Source organism: Pongo pygmaeus, chromosome 17, assembly GCF_028885625.2.
Source record: "Pongo pygmaeus isolate AG05252 chromosome 17, NHGRI_mPonPyg2-v2.0_pri, whole genome shotgun sequence".
NCBI classification, from domain to species: Eukaryota; Metazoa; Chordata; class Mammalia; order Primates; family Hominidae; genus Pongo; species Pongo pygmaeus.
In genome coordinates this window covers 94,407,476-94,423,500 of record NC_072390.2, presented here as the reverse complement: position 1 = coordinate 94,423,500, position 16,025 = coordinate 94,407,476, and the positions used below count along the sequence as shown (strand labels likewise).

Below are 16,025 nucleotides of genomic sequence, written 5' to 3'. Positions count from 1 at the left end.
CCCTGCTGAGATTTTGATAGGAATGGTATTAAGTGTACAGAACAATTTTGGGAAAACTGGAATGTAGAAGGCTCCAATCGAAAAGAGATGGGTCTATTTACTTATGTTTTCTTAGATTACTTTTATCAACACATTTTAAGTTTCAGCACAGATTTCATTTTCATAGCAATGACTGTAAGAGTACTGCATTTTTAATTTCTGTGCCCACATTTTAATTATTATATAAAAATGAGGTTCATATTTGTGCATCAATCTTATAACTTGACACCATGTTGAACTCACTAGTTCCAGGAGATTTTCTATAGATCCGCTGGGGTTTTCAACATATATGTATATGTATTTATGTACATGTATACATAGTTATGTCATCTGCAAATTGAGACATTTTTATTTCTTTTCTAATCCGTCTTTTATTTTCTTGCCTTACAGACTAGAAGTGCCATTGAATAAGAGTAGTAACAGCAAACATCCTTGTCGCCAGTCTCAGAGAGGAGGCATTCAGTCTTACACCATTAAGTATTTTGTAGATTCTTTTTAAACAAGATATTGTTACTCTCCTTCTAATCCAAGCTGCTCAGAGTTTTTATCATGAATGAGTGTTGGGTTAAGTCAAATGGTCTTCCTGCAACAACTGATTGTGTGATTTTTCTTTATTCTGTTGATAGGGTAGATTACACTGCTTGATTTTAGAATGCTGAACCACATTTCCATACCTGGAATAACCTGTACTGGGTTGTGATGTATTACTCTTCTTTATATACTGCTGATACCAACTGGGCTGCAGTTTTCTTTTATTGTACTTTTTTCTGGTATTGAGATAAAGATATTCCTTACCTCATAAAATGAGTTGAGTAGTGTACCATTCTCAATTATTTTCTGAAAATAACTGTGCAAAGTTGATGCTAAGTCTTCTGTAATGGTTTTAAGGAGTTCTCCTGGACCTAGATATTTCCTTCCTAGAGCTTTAAATTACTAATTCAGCTTCTTTACTGGCTACAGGACTATTGATATTGTCTATTTCATTTTGACTGAATTCTTATACTTTATGGTTTCAGAAGAATTTGTCCATTTCTTCTATTTATGAGCATCAAGGTGTTTGTAGTATTTCATAACTGTCTTTTTAATGGCTGCAGCATCTATAGTGAAAGCCCCTATTTCATTACTAATACTGGTGATTTGTGACATCACTCTTTTTATTTTGATCAGTCTTGCTTGCTAAAGGTCTATCAATTTTATTAACTTATTTAGAAGAACCAGCTTTTGTACTGATTGATTTTCTATCTTGTCTTCCTATTTTCCATTTTACTGACTTCTACTTGTATCTTTATGATTCCCTTCCTTCTGCTTGCCTTGGTTTAACTTTGCTGTCTTCTCCTAATTTCTTGCAGTAGGGGTTTAGATTACTGACCCAAGACCTCTGCTTGTTTCCCCATAGGAGTTTCATGCTACAGAATTCCTCCCAGCAGTGCCCTTACACGCATCCCACTTATTCCAGAATGCAGAATTCTCATTTTTATTCAGCTGTATGTATTGTTTCCTTGAGACTACCTATCCTATAAATTAATTCAAAGTGTGCTGTTCACTTTCCACATGTTTTAGAGTTTTCCTGCTGCCTTTGTTACTGATTTTTAACAATTCTATTATAGTGAGAGAACACACTCTGTGTGGATTTCAATTCTTTTCAATTTGTTGAGGTTTATGGTACAGAAAATGGCTTATCTTGGTGAATGTTCTATAGACACTTGAAATAAATGTGTTCTCTCCTATTGACAGGTACGGTGGTCTATGCATGCTAGGCAACTCCTGCTGGATGGTCCTATGCAAATCTTCCCCATCACTGCGGAGCGTCTGTCCACTACTTTTATCCAACGCCTGAAGGGTGGTGCTGAAGTACCCACTTGTAACTGGACTTGTCTACTTTTTTCAGCTCTGACAGTTGTTGATTCACGAATTTTATGGATCTGTTGTTTGGTGAGTACCAATTTAGGATCATTGTATCTTCCTGATGGATTAATCCTATTATTGTTGTATAATATCTCTTTTTGTCTGTAGTAATTTTCTTCACTCTGAAGTACACTTTCTTGGACATTAACATAGCTCCTACTACTTTTGTTTAATTTTACGTTGTATATATTTTTCTACCCTTTTACTTTCATCCTATGTCACCGTATTGGAAGAGACTTTCGTGTAAACAACATAGAGATGCGTCTTGGGTTTTTTGTTTGTTTTTTATCCATTCTGTTTCGTATTTAGACCATTAGAATGTACGTCTGCATTTTATTATTTGTTTTCAGTTGGTTTCCTCTGATATGTGTTCCTGGGTTTCCACTTCCTTCCTTCTTGTGACCTGAGCCCTTTTACTCACACAGTCACGGAAGTAGGCAGATGAGAGCACTTGGGAACGAACTCCCTTAACACAGACACAGGTGTCCTGCGTACTCATGTGGTCGGGGATGAGATAGATGAGAGCACTCTGAATGCACTCCCCCGACATGCAGCCTGCACCTTCAGTCACTCTCCACACCACCAGCTCCCCCGACATGCAGCCTGCACCTTCAGTCACTATTCATACCACCAGCTCCCTCCAGATGCAGCCTGAACCTTCAGTCACTCTCCACACCACCAGCAGCCCTGACGATCTCCATGTTGGACCTTTGATGTTTTTCTTATAGCTTCTTCCTACATTGATCTAAACTTCTTCTTTTGTAATGCTTTTACTTTTATTCACTTTTCCCTCTTAAATTTTTTAACTATATGAATTATATCCAATAATTATGTGTAATATAACTACAGCTGGCCCTCTGTATCCACGGGTTCCATAGATAGGGATTCAACCAAGCATTGAGAGAAAATATTCAGGAAAAAAATAAAAATAAAAAATAAGAATAAAACAAAAATAAAAAAATACAGTATAACTATTTGGACAGCATTTCCATTATATTAAGTACTATAAATCAACTAGAGATGATTTAAAGCAGAGGTCCCTAACCCCGGGCCTTCCAAGAATGGTGCTGCACAGCAGGAGGGGAGCGCAGGGCAAGCGAGCACGACCTCCTGAGCTCCGCCTCCTGTCAGATCAGCAGCAGCATCAGATTCTCACAGGAGCGTGAGCTGCACATGCAGGGGACCTAGGCTGCACGCTCCTCATGAGAATCCAATGCCTGATGATCTGAGGTGGAACAGTTTCATCCCAAAAACAAGCCCACTGAACCTTGGTCCATGGAAAAACTGTCTTCCATAAAACTGGTTCCTGGTTCTGAAAAGGTTGGGGACCACTGATTTAAAGTATACAGAGGATTTATTGATGCATAGACTATTCAATTTTATATAAGAAATTTCAGCATCAGTGGATTTTGGTATCCTTGGTGGGGTCCTGGAACTACTCTCTCATGGATATTGACGGATGATTATCTCTGTAGGAGGAAGTTCTGAAAACTGAAGCACAGTATTATAAACAGGTTTGAATACAATTCTGTGATGATATAAAATAATCTTGATAATGCAACATTAAGCAGTTAACCATCTTATTTCAGAAAAAATATGACTTTGCCTGCACACACTGAAATATACTTTAGCAAAACAGAATATACAAAAATCTAGATTTTTCTTCACATACAACAAATCTTACACAAGGATATTATGATTCAAAATACATGTCTCAATTTCTTTCAAATTCAGAAGTTACTTATAATCAGGCTAAACATTAATAACTAGCATACATAGGTCTAAAACATATTTAAAAATCATCAACCTTTTCCACTATGATGAGGTCTCCAACTTGTATGTCTGAACTCTTAACTGGCACTTTACCTTAAAAAAAGAAGAAGTACAGTCAACTCAAGGAAACAATAGCACACCCAAGTTCAACTTTCAATTAAAAAAAATTACTTTAGAAATAAGCTACAGAAAAAAAAAACTTTAGAAATTTCCCTATACTTATACTTTCAGACAGTCACTAATAATTAACTTCTCTTAGTAAACTGGCAAACACAAATAATTTTTTATCTCCCAATAAAAACAGAGGGAGAATTTCTTCATAGTAATTTAAAAGGGGACTACACTCAGAAGACTATTCCCATGTTTTGTAATTGTTTCAGTTCCAAGTCAAGTTAACAATGATCAGAAATATTACTAAATGGTTTGAGCATTAAAACTTAACACAGAGATGTAAAAATCCTTAAGTTAATATCATAAATGGTATTAATTAGCACATAACTGACCAAAAAAGAAATAAAGAAAATTATACATAAAATCACCCTCTATCAATAGCTTTACCAACACAGGAGAAGACTGAAAAAGTTATATCTAAAGCTTTATTACTAAAAGTGATTTCTCTATGTGAATAAATTCTTATCTACAAAATATCTAATGTAGAATAGTCATTGATAAAGTTTCATATATACTTAAGTATCATGTATAATATGATGTAGAGTAGATGAATGTTGCATACATAATTTGAGACATACTTGGGTAACAAAACAGGCAAATTCATTCCCTCCCTTCCTCCCGTTCTGTCTGTCTCTGCCCCTCTTTCTCTTCCTGGGCCTCTCCCAACCTCTTTCTCTCACTTCTTCACTCTCTCCCTGTCTCACTCTCTTTTAAGACTAGCAATGGCCTTGTGTGTTAATTTTTACATTTTTGTAATTACTGTCCTAACAAGGGAAAATGTTCCTTCCTTTTACATTCGGTTTATGTTGACAGCTATTCAAAAACTAACATTACACTCGTTACATTGACTTTTAGATCCCTATCCAACTTATTAAAAGATCGTATTTCCCAAATACCTCTTAAAGCAGCTGTATTTCAGTAGTATCACACTGTTCCTAAAGATTTGGAGATATCAAATCTTTTATATGCATTATGTTGTATTTGTTTCTACATGCCTCAATTATACAAGCCAATAAGGGCTGAAGCTGTTTTTATTTATATTATAAAATAGCAATGCTCTTTAGAATTACGCGTGAAACAAATCTTAACAGAGCTTTAAAATCATTAATTGTAATAAAATGTCCACTTTAATTCCTGTGAGCATTAGGAGCTTCAGGCCTCCTCCCCCACTGCTATGCTTTTCATAGCAAAGCATCCGGCAGTAGAGATGCCCCACTGACCTAAAGTTCCTACTTCATCATCTAATTTCACTCTCTCTCCTAGCTATCCAATCTACCCTTCTTTCCTTCTATTTTTTTCACATTCTCTGTAATCAACACATCTTAAAAGGAGAGAAAAAGAAACACTATAGTCATAACACATAATACAGTAAATAACTTTAAAACATTTTGAAGGGAAAACATATTCCTTTCTGACTCTGTAATTAAGATCTAACATTTCTGAGAGATTTATTATTCTGTAACATGGTAAGAGAGTTAACATATTTAATAGCCTTTAATTTTCAGGCATTATATAGTGATGACGATTAATTTCTATGGAAATTACCTTCAATTACATGTTTAACAAAAAAAGTTTATGATCAAATACAGCATAAAAAGTTCTCAAAATGCTATTACACAATGAACAAAGTATTAGAAAGCTAAACAGAGTACAGTAACAAAATAGTATGACCTTATATATCTGCTCAAAGTACACATATCTAAATTTTGAAGAAATGATCATATTGTTATCAAGTCCTAGCTTCTTGAATAACTTATTTGCTGTCCTCTTTGCCAAAGAACATTTAAGGCACTGGACAGAGAAGACAGGGGAGGAAAGTTACCCGCTTTCACACACCTGTCCACCAGTGAAGGTCCAGCACGAATTACCTTTTCTGCCACATTCTAACAGCCCACACTTACATTAAGTATTTGATTTCTGGCCAACACTTTGCTGACGGAGCTGACAACTGATCCTAGTACTATACTAATATCAGATTTGAGAGAGGCTAGTAACAACAGAAAAATCTCTCAATTTTAAGAGTCACTGTGCACATACAAAACACACAACTGTCACCTGGCCTCAATAATCTTACAGAGCAATCAACGACACAAAGTGTTTAGGAAATGGACACTCAAAATTTAACAATCTCAGATTTGCACTTGATAGAGAAGGAAGCTCTAATACAGAAGCAAAGACGTTTCAATGTAAATGCTAGTATTTAAATCTAATGACATATTTTTTTCTTAAAACTATCCTATTCAATATACTATCAAGTGCACACTCAGTAAGTCGTGTATTATCAGATTTTTGTTTTTTAATGAACTAGTTAATAGTGACCAAGTATATCAGTCCGTTCTCACGCTAATAAAGACAGACCCGAAACTGGGTAATTTATAAAGGAAAGAGGTTTCATTGCCTCACAGGTCAGCATAACTGGGGAGGCCTCAGAAAATTTACAATCAATAATGGTGAAGGGAAAGCAAACACGTCCTTCTTCACATGGTGGCAGCAAGGAGAAGTGCCGAGCAAAGGGAGAAAAGCCCCTTAGAAAACCATCACATCTCGTGAGAACTCACCCACTATCACAAGAACAGCATGGGGGTAACCACTCCCATGATTCAATTACTTCCTACTGGGTCCCTCCCATGACACATGGGGATTATGGGAACTACAATTCAAGATGAGATTTGGGTGGGGACACAGCCAAACGGTATCACCAAGTAAGGTAACAACAATACCTTCCACTCTCTAAACTATTTCAATTAAATATTTCCACTAAATCTTTCTAGCAATAAATGTTCCCTTCCATTATTTTTCAGAAACATAATAGCATAAGTGGGTTTTTCCTCATAGAGGAAAAGCATTCATCTCACTTGTTCTCATGAACAACAAGTTGTATGGGCTCCTCTGAGAAAGATCCAAATGTATACCAAATAACTACCTACTCTTTTTTTTGCTGCTGTTTGACACGGAGTTTCACTCTTGTTGCCCAGGCTGGAGTGCAGTGGTGCGATTTCGACTCACTGCAACCTCCACCTCCTGGGTTCAAGCGATTCTCCTGCCTCAGCCTCCCAAGTAGCTGGATTACAAGCACTCGCCACCACGCCCGGCTAATTTTTTTTTTTGTATTTTTAGTAGAGACAGGGTTTTGCCATGTGGGCCAGGCTTGTCTTGAACTCCTGACCTCAGATGATCCACCCGCCTTGGCCTCCCAAAGTGCTGGGATTACAGGCATGAGCCACCGTGCCCGGCCATAACCACCTGTTCTTATACTAATGATTCTTAAACATATAACCTGCCCACCAACCCCACTACCAGTCATTAATTTCTGCCTGTGTAAAGAAAATATAATACTATAATTTCCCTAATTCCAACTGAATGAGTTGAAAAAACTAAAAAAATTCCCCCCCCCAAAATTCCATTCTATGATAACTATTTAGAAGATAACCATATTTGTATCAAAAAATATAAGTTCCTCAAAACGGACCCTAAGTTAACTGCCAGGCTTTACCAGCTGGCTCCTGCATCTCTGCCGGCCCCCGCTCTACCTCACCGGGAACCTCGTCCCTCCACTTACTCGCAGAAGCTCCCAGCACTTGCTCCCTTGGATTGAAATCCCTCCCTTCCCAGACTTAATTACACAGCAAGTCTAACCTCTGTGAAGCTTTTAATAACCCACATTAATACCAGTAATATTTTATATATACCTGTAAATAATGTGCTTAAAATGCTATCAATATTTAAATATCTGAGTAAACTAAATTTCAGCTCCTACTATAAGTTTAAAGGGTAACTGAAATATACTTCTATGACACGTAGTTTCTTCTTTCCAAATGCATATCCAAAATTTACCCATATTAAATTAAACTCGTGGAGACAGAGAGTAGAAGGATGATTACCAGAGGCTGGGAAGTGGGAGTTGTGGAGGGAAGCGAGGATGGTTAATAGGTATGAAAATAGAAAGAATGAATAAAACAATATTTGCTAGAGCAACAAAGTGACTACAGTCAAAAATACTTGTACATTTTAAAATAACTAAAAGAGTGTAAGTGGACTGTTTGTAACACAAAGGATACATGCTTGAGGGGATGGATACCCCATTTACCCTGATGTGATTATTACTCATTGAATGCCTGCATCAAAATATCTCATGTAACCCATAAATATATATACCTACTATGTACTCACAAAAATTTAAAAGATAAAAATAAAAACAAAATAAAATACAGCCACTTTGGCGAAAATAAGATGATAATGGAGCTGAAAAATTCTTACCGTCCCAGTGATGTAGTAGCCGATGCGCCACCGTAGCACAAGGAGGGAGTCACATGTTTGTGATATAAAACATCCTGCTGTAAAACACCCACAGCACTGCAGTTGTGTCAAAGTCTAGCACACGTGATTATGTACAGAACAGACTCGATAATGATAATAAATGACATTACTGGTTTGTGGATTTACTATAAAAAATTAACCCATTTTAAAATCAAAGGAATTTACAACCTAAGTAAAATGTCCTAAGTAGTTAAAATGAGTCAATGTCATAAGGGATTAAGGCACACAGCAAAGTAAGACCTACTCAACACAAATACTAGCAACTAAGGGTAAAAATGTATTTATATCCAAACACACACACACACGAGGTATGAGTGATAGATAATTAAGTAACTTTTTAAATTATTTTCTGTCACCCAGTCTGGAGTATAGTGGCACAATCATGGCCCACTGCGGCCTCGATCTCCCTGGCTCGGGTGATCCTCCCACCTCAGCCTCTGGAGTAGATAGGACTACAGGTACGCACCACCGCACTCGGCTAATTTTTGTATTTTTTGTAGAGATGAGATTTCACCGTGTTCCCAGACTGGTCTCAAACTCCTGAGCTCAAGCAATCCACCCACATCAGTCTATGAATACGGGCATGAGCCACCACACCCAGCCAATACTGATTTTTTTTTTAATGTAAGAACAACAATAATGAACAGAAGGTTCTAATACTTCTAGTAATTAATCATTAAATCTTAATATCCATCCATTAAAGTGAAATAAAGTATAACTTACTTTTCTATAAACAAATTTAGTTGAGATGATAGTTTACCACCTCACAAGTAAACTAAATAAATATGCTGATCAAAGTAAACAAAACTTAGATCTCTAAGATCTTCAACTGCAAAAGCAGGTAGACTCATTGCCAAATTACTCACATCCATGTACCTCTGTAGAGTTTGAGGCATATCGTTTAAGTAAGTAAATGGGATGTGCCAAAGCCCTAAGCAGGTACACAATAAACATTTCGTGATGAAGTGGCTGAGTGAACAAACTAGGATTCCTCTCCATTCTGCTTGCAAAGGTGTGTGAAATGTAAGTCAAAAACACTGAGGTCCAGGCCAGAGCTTTCTCAGGTAAAACTGTGTCACTTGAGCGTATTAGTTTCTTTGCAGGCCACAACATCCACATATTTCATATAAACATTCCTAAAAATAATTCCAAGAAACTGAGTTGAACAAAATTACTGTTATCTTCTAGCTAATTCTAAAATGTCTTACCTAATAAACATGAATACTGGTAAAAATTCTAGTTTAACAAAAAGTTACAATTTATCTTATGATGTAGATGGCATTACTACTGTAGGCTGTAAAACACTCCACAGAGGCGAATTCAAATGGATGAAATCCTAAAATGTATTAAAGCACTGAAAACATACTTCAAGAAAGAAGTTCAGTAAACCTCCACAAAATCTGAAGACAGTACTTAACCCATTTCCTCAACACCTACTACATTCCAGTTCCTACTGCAGGCACCTGTGCTACATCAGTGACAATGGCACACATTGAAAGGGTGTATGGCATGCTGGAATGTAGCAGGTGCTATGGAAAAATGAGGGCAGAGCACACGGCCCAGGATGCTGGTGGAGGGCAAAGGTGGGCATTTGTGACTGTTGCAGGGTTAGGAGAGGACTCCTAGAAAAGGAGGCATTGGAGCCAGGAGTCAGGAAACAGTGCGGAGCCACGAACAGGCATCTAAGAGCATGCAGGCTGAAGGAAGGGCCAGGGCAGAGTTCCTGCAGGAGAACATGCCTGCATGCTGAGAAAGAGCGAGTGTCCAGAAAAGAAGGCAGTGACAGGCGGATATCCAAAAGGAACAGAGAATGCCCATGTTTACAAAGTGCCCTTTGAGCCAGACTGGAGAAGCCCATGACCCACAGAGCACGTCTGGCCTCACGCTGGGGAATAACCAACCCCATGGAGCATGCCCCAGATCTTGTCCAATGATGCAACAAAGCAAGGCCTATCCAAGTAGCTGAACAGCATCCCAAAACAATACTCAACAATATTTGCAGGAATATAAAAATATCCACCACCCAAAAAGATAAAATTCACAATGTCTGACATCCAATAAAAAATTAATAGGCATGCAAAGAAGCAAGAAGATATGACCCATATGAGGAGAAAAACCATTCAATCAAAACTGACCCACAACTGACACAAATGTTATAACTAGCAGACATGGACATGAAAATAGCTATGAAAACTGTATTCCCAAGACCAGAAAGTGAGAGACATGAAGGATACAAAAAAGACCCAAATCAAACTTCCAGACACAAAATCAACGCTTGAGATAAAAAATACAACAAATGAAATTAAAGTATGATATGGTTTGGCTGTGTCTCCACCCAACTCTCATCTTGAATTATAGTTCCTATACTCCCCACATGCTGTGGGAGGGACCCGGTGGGAGGTAAATGAATCATGGGGCGGTTACCCTCATGCTGTTCTCGTGATAGTGAGTGCGCTCTAATAGTTTTGTAAGTGGCTTTTCCCCTTTCTGCACTTCTCCTTGCTGCCACCATGTGAAGAAGGACGTGTTTGCTTCCCCTTCCTCCATGATTGTAAGTTTCCTGAGGCCTCCCCAGCCCTGCTGAACTGTGAGTCAATTAAACCTCTTTCCTTATAAATTACTTGGTCTTGGCTATGTCATTATCAGCAGCATGAGAACAGACTAACACACAATAGAATAGACCTTGCGGAAGGAAAGAACAGTGAATCTGAAGACACAGCAATAGAACTGTGCAAAATAAAACAGAAAAAAGAATTTAAAAGAAAAATTTAAAAACATCAATGAATGTGTCACCACCTCAAACAGTCTAACATAGGTATAACTGGAAACCTTGACACTGGAGAGGGAAACAAAATACTTGAAGAAATAAAGGCTAAACACTTTCCATATTTAATGAAACTTATATCCCACAGATTCAAAAAGTTAAATGAACCCCAAGCATAAAAAACATAAAGGAAATTACACCTAGGCACATCATAATCAAATCGCTCAAAACCAGTAACAAAATATTAAAAGCAGAGATAAAAGACAACTAACCCCCAAAAAACAACAAAACACTGCTGAGAAAAAAATTTTAAAGGGGAAGATGTACCTCACACATGGATCAAAACATTAAATATTATTAAAATGTCAGTTCTCTGCCAAATGGATTTACAGATTCAATGAAATCCCATTCATAACTGCAGAAGGCTTTTTTGTAGAAACTGGCAAGCCGAATAATACACTAGTATTAGTTGTATTAATTAGTTCTATTAATAATTAGTTGTATTAATACACTAGTATTAGTTGTTAAATGTAGGCCCTTTGTATTTCCTTAACAAAAACAACTCTAAAAATGAAGAACAAAGGTGGAAGGCTTGATCTCAAAAATTATTATAAAGCAACAGTAACCAAAAGAGCATGATGTTTACAGACAGATCAATGGAGCAGAAAGAGGGTCCAGAGATAAACTTACATGAAGAGTTTAAAGGCAATGCAGTAGAGAAAGGATCACTTTTTCAAAAAACAGTACTGACAACAGCTGAATGGCCATATGCAAAAAAACACCCATACTCTGCACAGTAGACAAAAATAGACTCAAAATGGATATTCATAAGTATAATTCCTAAAACTAAAAAAACTTCTAGAAGAAAACAGGAGAAACAGAGCAGAAACATTTGTAAACCGGGGTTAGGTAAAGAGTTCTTAGAACAACAAAAGCACAATCATAAATAAAATTGACCAACTGGACTTCTTCAAATAGAAGATCGAAGGGGCTAGGAACGTTAGAAAGGATGCAAAGTCAATAAACTGGAGGTTGAAAGAGAACTGATGTCCAGGCACTAAAGAAAATGAGCTGGAAAGAGGGGCCTAACTGCAGGTGGAGTGGCGCTAAGGCTACAGGAGCCAAAACTAGGGCCACCAAAGAGTCTGTTTAGGATGTGGGCCCTCAGAAAAGAGCCACAGTTTAATGAGAGCCAGAAGGCACATTCAGAGAGGAATCCATAGATAGAAAAGCTTCAGGTTATGAAGGGAAAAACAGAACATGAATTCTGGAAGCACAGTGAAAAAAGACCAAGGGTAAGAATAAAGATACACAGTATCCCATGGTAATTAAAATGCAGAATCTGAAGGATGACTTGGAGTCTGGGGCTTTTCATGTTAAGTAACATAAAACATAAAATTCATCTTGAGATTAGCTCTGGTGCACATAAGGCCCATACTGTGCTCAGGCTGAGAGGCACAGGTTCAGGGGAGCCAGCTCATTTTCTGAGTCCTTGGACAACAAACCTGGTTAAGTCTCAAAGGTCTGGGGAAGAACTCTGCTAACTTTAAACATGGTTTCAAAACAACTGCTGAGCATTTGTGGGGAAAAAAAGAAAAGAAAGATCCCTTCTCCACATAGTATACATCTTAAGATGTATACTAATGCAAAATTACGAATGCAGTAAACCTTAACTACAAAAAATGAAAATCCAGAAACACTGTATGAAAACACAATGCTCACTTATATTGGGAATGAGTAGACTTTCTAAGATTAAAGTAAAAATCACAAAAGATCAGGAGATTTGAATTACATAAAAATTATACATTACATCCAAGAAAAATGATTTTTTAAAAATAAGTCAAGGTAAAAACATTTGCTACATGTGACAAAGGCAAATTCCTTTTAGTAGAAAAACTGTAATAAGGTAAAAATAGATAAAGAAACAAAAGGTATTAAATAAGTAATTTATAAAAGATCACAAATGAACAATGAAATTTTTTTAACTGGAATGAGCGGGCAAGGAAGGACATTTGTCAGCACAATGGAAACGCAAACTGGTGCCACCTCACAGGGCAGCCCCCTGGCCTTAGACCAGGCTCAGCACTTTCATCTGGATCTGAAACTTCTTTCTTTCTTGACTGCCTCAGTTCACTGAGTGCTCACCACGTGCCAATGACTCTACTTACTCTGGGGGAAACCAGGACCCCAAGCTCATGAAACTGAGAGTCCAGGAATTAAAGCAGCCCTCAGAGTAATGCCACTCCCCACAGGGAGGTACAGGTGCCATGGGATATATGTGTGGGCTGGGGTGGGGAATAACACTGGAAGAAATCGAGGCAGAACTCTCTAAGATAATCTTTTAATAAAACCTGAAGTTTTGAGTAGGAAGTGGCCAAACAGTACAGAACAGAACAAGAACCACCAGACAGAGTGGCTATTACTCTAAAAGCCAGTCTCTAAGAGGGAAAAAGAGAGGCCTATCCAAGGAACTAAAGGAAAAACCAGTGCAACCACACTTCGGAAATCACAGAAGGAGCTGGAGCAGGCGGCCAGAGCCAGGCCACAGGGAGCTGGAGAGTCACATGCGACTCAAGGCTTCTAAGCCATAAAATGGCATCAGATTCACTTTTTGAAAATACTTTTTACTTTGAAAGGAGAGTGCTACTGCAAAGGAAAGACGGAGCAATATCAGCAGTGAGGAGTCCATTTCCCACTTCAGGCAGAAGAGACAGCTGGAGCCAGAGCTGGAGCCAGGCCAGGAGCTGCAGGGCCGCCGGTAAAGTCCCATGAGCCAGGCCCAGCTAAGGGCTGTTCAAAGGCTGCGGGTGGCAGACCTCAGATGGCTTTAGCAACTAAGAAGTATCTCCCTGGTTAGAAGCACTGGTGAGACCTGGAGGTAGCACACACATCTCAAGTGAAAAGGAAGGATGGAAAGACTTCTAGTTGATATATCATGAAGAAATGAATTCACGCAGATCCTCTAAGGGTGACCTGAGAAGAAACAGTGGTAATGAGTTTATGTATCTACTTGAGTGTGTGTGTATGTATGTTTATAACCACTCCTGGATCTATATGGCCACACCCGAGTATATCTACCCACTTGAGAGTATGTGTGTGTGTATGTGTGTGTGTGTGTGTATATCTACCCACTTGAGAGTGTGTGTAACCACTCCTGTGTGTGTGTGTGTGTGTAACCACTCCTGAGTCTACATGGCCACATCTGAGTATATCTACCTTGGTCCAGCCACAGAGAACTAAAAATACGAGATAACGAATGGAAGGTGTTTGTGAAATATCATTACATAGCAGAAATACAGGTTGGTGCAAAAGTAATTGCGGTTTTTGCCATTACTTCCAATGACAAAATTACTTGGTGCAACTATTTTTGCACCAATCTAATACCATGATGTATACTGAATGTTTCTGAATGAAATACTGGGATGGATCCTTTTCAAATGCTGCTCAGATGTTAGACCACGGAAACAAAAATGATTTAAGTACACTTCAAGAAAGGCTGGGCATGGTGGCTCACACCTGTCATCCCAGCACTCTGAGAGGCTGAGGCGGGTGGATTACTTGAGGCCAGGAGTTTGAGACCAACTTGGCCAACATGGTGAAAACCTGCCTCTACTAAAAACAAAACAAAACAAAAACAAGCAGTCATAAACAAGAAGAAAGTAAAGTAACAGCAACATACATAGAAAATTCCTACACCCAAAAAAGTATCAGAAAATAAAACACAAGATAACTCAAAATAATTCCAGTGTGATTGTGATAATATACTGGTTAAAATATTTTCTGCTTCCAAACAAAGCATATTTATAAGTGGCTTTCCTTTTCAAAAGAAAAAAGTAACAGACAACATTCTTCCAGTTTACATCTATAAGAATGTGCTTGAGAACTCCAAAATGACACAGGCCAGATGTTGTAAATATGGTCCAGCAAACTACAGAAAGGCACACAAGGAGGCTGCCACCAATGCCATTCAAAGAGGTAACTGTGAAATACTGGAAACTGAGGAGGAGGTCAACAGCAAATATTCTTCATGAAAAAATAAATTTTAAACTGTGCTCAATAATAAGCCTAAACTGACGCATTTTTTAATACTACAGATTTTACTCATCAAACATCTGTATCAGAACCACCAGCCATGAAGCAGTGTGCCACAGCTGAAAGAACACTGGATTGGAGTCAGAATGATCTAGGTTCAAGCACCAGCTCTACCTAAAATTACTGTGGCTCAGGGCAAACTATTCACGAACCGCAGCTTTCTCATCTAGAACTCGGAGAGCACATCAACTCCCGCTTGGACGATGCTGGATATGAGAACTCGTACTCTGAATGTTATCTGACCCACACAAGGAAGTAAAAAAGTAGCTATCATTATCATTATTGACATGTGAAACTTCTACTTCTTAGATGACCAGCAATGATGGCTAATTTTTCTTAAATGGTAAATTTTCATGTACATTTGAAATAAACATACTGAAAATTATTTTTAAAGTACCTGAAGTTCAAGTATCACAGAAGTACAAAAGACATAACAGCAGAAGGTCTTCCTCAACATTTTATGACATTTTTGGGCGAAACGTACATAACATAAAAAGCCATTTTAAAGTGAACCAATCAGTGGCATTGACTGTATTCACAATGTTGTGCGACCAACTCTATCAAGTCCCAAAACACTTTCATCACCAAAAAAGGAAACCCAACGCCTGTTAGGCAGATGCTTCGTGCTCCCTTCTTCCGCTCGTCCATGGCCACCTCCAGTCTGCAGTTTATCTCTACTAATTTACCAATTGTGGATATTTTCTATAGATGAAGTCACACAATATGGGACCTTTTTCATCTGGCTTCCACATAGCATAATGTTTTGAGGTTCATCCAGGTTGCAGCATGTAGTAACTCTTCATGATTTCTATGCCCGAATAAAATTCCATTGTAGAAATTTGCTATCCATTCGTTTATCCACTCATCTTTTAGTGAATATCCGGGCTATTATCACCCTTTGGCTATTGTGAATAGTGAATAAACACTAAATAAACACTGGGTCCCTGCTTTATATTCTTTTTAA

The 16,025-nt window shown here is 38.0% G+C and overlaps 1 protein-coding gene across 7 annotated transcripts in view; it reads right to left on the bottom strand.

The window, feature by feature from the left end:
* The window catches only part of ATP9B (ATPase phospholipid transporting 9B (putative)), a 305,466-nt gene that overhangs the window by 230,857 nt on the left and 58,584 nt on the right, over nucleotides 1-16,025 (bottom strand). For 6 of the 7 annotated variants that reach the window (XM_054460401.2, XM_054460402.2, XM_054460403.2 and 3 more), the window contains one exon: nucleotides 3,752-3,810. The exons of the other annotated variant lie outside the window; for it this stretch is intronic. In XM_054460401.2, coding sequence (XP_054316376.1) covers nucleotides 3,752-3,810 — 59 coding nt within the window. The remainder of the gene's footprint in view (nucleotides 1-3,751; nucleotides 3,811-16,025) is intronic. 7 annotated transcript variants of the gene reach the window in all.